The sequence below is a fragment of the Canis aureus genome, chromosome 26 (genome assembly GCF_053574225.1).
Source record: "Canis aureus isolate CA01 chromosome 26, VMU_Caureus_v.1.0, whole genome shotgun sequence".
NCBI lineage: Eukaryota > Metazoa > Chordata > Mammalia > Carnivora > Canidae > Canis > Canis aureus.
The window spans coordinates 19,652,517-19,660,000 of record NC_135636.1 but is presented as its reverse complement, the minus strand read 5'-3'; the positions used below and the strand labels follow the sequence as shown (position 1 = coordinate 19,660,000).

General features: G+C 39.3%; 1 protein-coding gene across 1 annotated transcript in view; it reads right to left on the bottom strand.

Moving 5' to 3' along the window:
* HAO1 (hydroxyacid oxidase 1) overlaps positions 1-105 on the bottom strand; it is a 48,427-nt gene extending 48,322 nt beyond the window's left edge. The window contains exon 1 of the mRNA XM_077874074.1: positions 1-105. This exon is cut by the window's left edge and continues 104 nt beyond it. Within this exon, the coding sequence (XP_077730200.1) occupies positions 1-33 (33 nt within the window). The 5' untranslated portion in view covers positions 34-105.
* Positions 106-7,484: the final 7,379 nt, after the last annotated feature.

Genomic DNA, 7,484 nt, shown 5'->3' with positions numbered 1-7,484 from the left:
ATAATCACTGATACAAACTAACCGCGTAAACATTTTCACAGGTTATTGTGACCCCAGGTTTGGGTTTTTTTTTTTCCCTGTTCATAGCCTTCTACATTTTGATAATTCCACTAGCTGTCAATTATTAATAGACTTTTTCCAAAGTTCAGATTTACTTCTCTGTTGCTTACATTAAGTGAGTAAATATATGCTTAGATTTTGCAATTTCACTTGCAGTCGTCTGCCAAAGAACAGCAACACCTAAGCTATGAGAAGTTGGGGTTGGGGAGGCAGTTGAAGCAGATTAGTTGTCCCATCAAAAATTAAGGACCTAGAGAAATACTTGCATGAATCCACACTTGGCTTGGTTCTGGCTAAGGCTGCTTGTTCCACACGGTATGTGCGTTTACTCTTTGCTTGGAACCCAGAACAGGCTGGGCTGCCCATTCATTTTTCTTCCACATTCACCATGAGCATATCATTTGACAAAGGGCTTATGGAATGAACAGGGCATCCAGTAAAACCAGGCCCTCTATAGAATATGAAATCCAGCTGATGATAAACATTTGGCTTTAACAAGGAACATTAAGCCTAAATTTACAGCCTATTCATAAGGAGCCCTGTCTCACTCTGGGAAGGATATGGGGAGGTGCCATTCTAAAGATCTTGTGGTCTCAATCGAAAATTTCACTCAATAATGGAAAATTTGGGGAAGACTTGTACTATTAAGATACGATTCACAAAGCAGTGGTTTTGATATTGGGTTTCAATCTAGAATCCTCCTCCACTTTAAGATGCTCTCCAGCCATTCAACACCTGAATTCCAACTGCCTACCTCTGTTCAAGAATGTTCTCTTCAACTTGGATTCTGCTTTTCCATTAGCATACCACAGTGCTAAGGAGTCAGTGCTCTAGGAGACAGCCCTCCACCAAGTCCTCAACCAAAGACTCAAGGGAGTCAGTGCATAAGTACCCTAAATCCACCCCCCTTGGTGATCAGCTCCTCAGTGTCTTGTTCTTTGTTGCTGCCTTGGGTTGCCCACTGTATTAGCTGGTTGATAACTCACCCTGTGGGTTGGCTGCCTCCCTTCCAATCTCACTTTCTTACCCCTTAACTTAATCAAAAGGCTTTAAGCTGTCAAGAATGGCATTGAATTAAACATAGGTTTATTTCAAAAGTTCACAAATGCTCACTTTTTTTGCATCAGTGCGATCATAGGTAAAATGACATTAAAGTTGCTATTGGAATGTAAATGTCTGTTAATGTGATAAAGGAGTCCTAAAAGAAATAACTCAGTTTTACAGTTACCGAAATCACTGAGAAAGTTTATCTAAGGAATCTTTTTTTTTAATAATAAATTTATTTTTTATTGGTGTTCAATTTGCCAACATACAGAATAACACCCAGTGCTCATCCCGTCAAGTGCCCCCCTCAGTGCCCACCACCCAGTCACCCCCATCCCCCGCCCTCCTCTCCTTCCACCACCCCTAGTTCATTTCCCAGAGTTAGGAGTCTTCCATGTTCTGCCTCCCTTTCTGATATTTCCTACCCATTTCTTCTACCTTCCCCTCTATTCCCTTTCACTAAAGGATACAGTCAACAAAACTAAAAGACAACATACAAAATGGGAGAAGATATTTGCAAATGACGTATCAGATAAAGGGCTAGTTTCCAAGATCTATAAAGAACTTATTAAACTCAACAGCAAAGAAACAAACAATCCAATCATGAAATGGGCAAAAAACATGAACAGAAATCTCACAGAGGAAGATATAGACATGGCCAACAAGCACATGAGAATATCTAAGGAATCTTAATTCTGCTGAGAACGAATTCGAAATCTGCAGATTAAATGACATTTTCATTTGCAACTTTAATAATTGTTAAAACTGTAAGCACCTTACAACTAATGTAATTCTAGTGCAGAGGCAACTTAATATTCTTGAATGAACCTTAATCAAGCCAAGTTCTGATAAAACTAAGGAAGGTAAGGCCCAGTGTTTCTCAGAGTGTGGCCCTGGACCAGCAGGACCAGCAGCAGCATCCTCACCTGGGAACTTGTTAGAAATGCAAATTCTCAGGCCCCATCCCATGCAGAATCAGAAATTTTATAACTCTTGTACCATAACAAGCCTTCCAAGCGACTCTGTTGCACAATATTGTGTGAGAACCACTGCTTTGGCAAGATGGAGAAGAAAAGAAGATTTTGTTTTTAAAGGCTTAAATAAAAACAACAACAAAAAAATCCACTCTGGTTGTGTACAATGGCAACTCAACAGCATCTTCATGAATCAACGCTAGTCCCACTTTGCTTAATTAATCTCCTGGTGGAAAGAACTAAAAGAAGTGGCTAGAGCTTAGCAAGCTTTCATTAATTTGTGATAATTACATTGTTTCAATACCTCACATTTTTTTCAGAGATGTACACTCCTCTCTAGGCCTCTGTGAAGTGAGATGCTGAAGGTGGAAGGTGACAAAACAAGTTCAGGCCTTGCTCAAGCTGTGACAGGCTGCACTTGCCCACCTGACCCCAACAAACTGCTCCCCCCACCAGTCTGGGATCAGGACTGTAAATGCCAATGCAATGGCACCAGCTGGATTTGAGCACTCTCTTTCACAGTGGCCAAAGGATCAGGTTGTTTTTTTTTTTCTTGTACTAGACTCAATAAAATCTTAATTCACTTCCAGTCCTTCCTAATATTCCACTAAAATGTGCAGCAGAATCATCCCTCACCATCTCCACGCTTGGATATTTTCCAAACCATGGGGAACTCTTCTGTCTTCACTTCAAGGACTACTCAATTATCATCTGTAAGAGAACTCTACATCCTCAACTGGGTCTTCATTCTCCTTTATCTTAAAGTGTGATTTCGAGGATTGCTTGGAGAATGTCTTATTTCCTGTTCTTTTTAGAGGCTTTTCATCTTCCCTGAGGTATTGGGTTGGTGAAACCTTGGTCACTCTACTGTTTCCAGGCACCAGGAGGAGCCATGTTTATAGTGTCACAGGCATCAATGCCAGCAAGACACCAACCTATGAGGGCAGCTGGAGAGAGGACCTTTTACCAGGGTGAAAACTATTTCATGGTCATTGTGCTTTGCATTCTCCTGCTTACTAATGAGTTTAATAATCGTCAACAAGCGTATTTATTGGCCTTTTATTTGTCCTCTTTCACTTTGTGAAGTGTTTGCTTGTGTCTTTGGCAATTTTTATATTAGATTTGCTATTGTGATCTAGTGGTAGAATTTCTTTATATACCTTGGATACAGATCCTTTATGGGTCTACACATATAAGGTACATTTTTACCAAGTTCTTGACTTTTTTTCCACACAGAAAAACTGCCAATATCAGCCTCAAAGCTGTGTGATCGAGAGCATGTGGTTAGATATTCTCCAATTCTTTCCTTTTTCTTCCTTCTTCACTCACTCCCCACGCCCATTCCTTCTCTCTTTCTTTATCTGTGCCATCTTCCACTTAGTTTCCTCTTCCTCTTCTTCCTTCTCTTCTTCCCCTTCCCCTTCTACTTCTCCTTCCTTCCCTCCTCTTTCTCCTTCCCCTACTCTTCCCCCTCCTCCTCCTCCTCATTCTCTTATTATCCCTCTCTTACTTTTCTCTCTGTTTTAATTAGAGACAAGTCTTAGGTAAGTTGCCTCAAGCTAGGTGGATTTTTTTTTCTGGTTCATCCATGAAATATGTTGCCCTTGGGGGTCCTGGCTTTGAGTTGGAATGAAAGGGTATGCAATCATTACAAATTTCTGGAAAGGTGTCCTCTTTCATGCTGTGCAGCAGGGCTGACTTTGCAAGCAGTTGTCTGGGGGTGGTCTGAAGATAGAGATGAAGGGTGTGAAGAGTTCACTGGCACCTCTCCATAACCCTGAGTGAAAAACCCTTTGAGTGTCCACATTTAAAGTGGCATGGTTTGTCTTCTATTCTGCAGGGTCCATGAGGCTCTAAAATAGAATTCCAAACCTGGGATCAACACACACCCTCAGGGAATAAGCTCCTCTGCTTATTCTCTGGGCTCTCGCTCCCACCTGATATTTGGCCAGTTTATTCCTTACTGTTTTATGACTATTCTGATGCCTTTAGAGATAGGTGTGGTGTGTTTAAAATGACTATAAATTATTTTCAGAAGTATTATTGAATTGAATGTTTTAGATCACTCAGTAGGAATGTGGGTGACAACTTATTTGACTACTGATAATCATGAATTATTAGTTCAGCTTTTTCTTCCTACTTTACCAGGTCCAGGATGTAGAAACAGATAATTTTTTTTTTTTTTTGGATCTCCCCCTGTAGGAAAAGATCCTCCCAACCCTGCCCCCAGCTCACCACCACTATCCTTTCACTGAGGATGCAGCCTTTCAGGTTCCCATCTCTGTACAGGAGTCTCCATGGCTTTGTCCCCTCACTCTGCACACCCAGACTCTCAGTAGATGGGGTTTCACAGATGTCCTTTGGACAACGTTCAGCTTCAGTATTATTTATCAGCCTGTTGGGCTTTGGGTTGGCTTTGAGTTTTCGTCTTTGGGCTTGTTTTTTGGTATGTTTGTTTACTTGTCTGGCTATCCCTTACTTTTTTGCCATTTCAACAAACACATCATAAACTATGCTTTTAATATTTTCTCACATCCGTAGGTGTTTTGTGAAAGATCTTTTTTAGCAAACCAAATCTGTGGTATTTTCAAAAGCCAGAGTCTATGGGGTTTTTTTTTAATTATGAGTCTTTTATTGTACAGAAATTTAAATTTTAAAATGCAATCAATTTTTTGTTAGTTTTATTGATGGTTTGGACTCTTAAGTCTTATTTAGAGAATTCCCCAAGAGGTCATAAAAGCATTCTCCTGTATTTTCTTCCATCTGGAACTAATCTTTGTGCACCGAGCTTGTCATTACTGATTTTTGGCAAATAGGTCTTTTTGTCTTCTAAGTTCATCTTGGGATTGCATGTGCTGAATTGTCCTAGTACAGTTGGGCCATAAGACCTGTTCTGGCCAGGGAATCATGGGTGGAAGTATAGTTTATCAACTGAGAATTTAATTGCCAGCTGAAACCCTCTGGGGCTGCCTTTTCCTCTGCCACAGTAACTACCAATATTCCAAATTGTGGTTGTTCGATCAGCTTGAGTTCCCAAGTAGCTATCATAGAGCATAACCTCCAGCCAAACCAAAATGAGTATGTGGTATGAACAAGAATAAGCTTTTGTTGTTTTAAGACACTGAAATTTTGAAGTTTTTATTGCTGCAGTATAATCCAACACTATTCTGACAAACTTAAAACATAGTATTAGAGAAAGAGTAACAAAAAATGAAAAAATCTTAAGTATTTGGTTAGGGGGTGAGTGGTAGGAAAAATGATGAAGGGAAAAGGATAAAGATTCATGCCATGCAGTGGTGAAACCATTATTATTCATGTCATTTGCAATAATTCAGAGGCATACTATGTACTTAATGAACATGTATTATTAAGAGAAGGTATTGGAAAGACAAATATGCAGCATGAGTTGGCTACTATTGGCTGCATTGGGTGAATTATTACAAGAAAAATAAATAAGCTCACAAAGGCTTGACTGGATTATACACAGTGGGGAAAAAAGATTCTCCAACGAAGAAATACAAAAGATTCTCCAAAGAGAGAGTTCAGAAATTTGGGGATTTGAAAAGCTTGGAGAGGCTATTGTTTCCCAAACCCTGTCAATAAAATATAAAATTTAAAAGTTGTTTGCGTGTAAAGGCCAGTTCAAATTCAGTTCTGTGCAAGGATCAAATCTAGAACACAGTCCTCACTCTCCTTGTTAACACAACTGAATAAGTTAATCCACTTCAGAGCAAGACCCAAATAAGAATATGACACTCAATAAATTCTTTCATATGAACAAGATAGCTTGTGGAAAAGAGTAGAAACATGTGGCTGATATACCCAAGGTACGCTGTCCAGATACCCAATTATGCATGGCAAACCATTCCAAATTTAGTGACACAATTTAAGATCCATTTTGTTATGTTCATAGATTCTATATGTAAGAAATTTGGACAAGGCAAGCAAGCAAGGATGGCTCTACTCTCTTCTGTGATGTGGGGCCTCAGATGGTATGACATGAACGGATAGGGATAGAATCATCTAGAGGCTAATCATTCACATATCTAGCACCTTTGCTGGGACGTCTCAAAGGCTAGGGTCAGTCTGGATGACTGAATCCAGAGCATCCACTACATGAAGCTTCTTCATTTGCTAAGACTTCCTCACAGCGTGGTAGACTCAGGTGACTGGACTTCTTACACAATGACTTACCACTCCAAGAGTGAATGCTCTAGCAAACAATGCTTAAGCTACATGGTTTTTTAGGACCAGCATCAGAATTCATGTAGCATCACTTCTTCTGCTTTTGGACAAAGCAGTCTCAAATCCACCCAGACTCAAAGGGAAGGAGCCAGAAACTTCAAATTTATTGAAATGACTATCTAAGAACTTGCGGCCACATTTTAAAATCAACATAGACACACAGTGAGGTCATAAGAGACAGAGAACAGCATAGGGGGGAAGAATGTAAATAAATGCTTCCTCTTAACTATCAGGAATCCATTCTTGAAAATCAGGATGAAAATAGGAATCAGAAGCTTACTTCCTTTATTTAAATGGAGAAAATTTATAATACGTTAAATGCCAACATTCGATCCTCAACCAATTTCCTAAAAACACAGTAGAGCATCTACATGCAAGTTCTAAACTATCATCTCAGGATGTAAAATGCTTAAAACACCATTACTTGATGATCAAACAGTTTAAAATGTTGTCATTTACTTTGTACTCATAAAGGAGGCCACACATCCCTGCAGACCCTCAACTTACTTTTCAAAACATCTGCATGTGTTTCTGTTCTTTTACAAATGGTAATCAGAATGTAATGCAAGATTTGTACACATATAATTTTGCTTAAAATGCTCAGTTGCATTGGGGGGATATAAGTATACATTTTGACTTCTCAAAATTGTTCAAATAAACAATTAAAATTATATGTGTGTTTTAAGAACCAAAATGTGTTTTATCAAAAAGCAAGAGAGGACTTCAGAATTGCTATGGACAAATGCCTGCTGAAGGCTCTCATTCTTCCACCTTGATAGTGATTATTCTGTTCCTATTTTGTCACTGAACGCTGTGTAGGACAGTGCTTTGTGACATTTTTTTAGAATCACCTGGGGATTAAGCATATGTTCCTAGGCTCACGTCTACCATTTCTGATTTAGCAGGTCTGGAGTGGGAATTTACATTTCAAATATTTGACAATGCTGGTCCACAATTTGAAGAATTCTTCTATAGACGCTAGGAAACATTTTTTTTCCTTTTTTTTTTTTTTTTTTTAGGTTGTAGTCTCCAGATAAAGAGGAGCCACATTCTGACCCAATGCAGAGATCCTATGCATCACCTCTGATGTAAGAACTCCCACTCATCTCAAAGTGGAGAGCCCAGGCCCTAGCTGAATGCCATTATCAAATGAGATTTTCT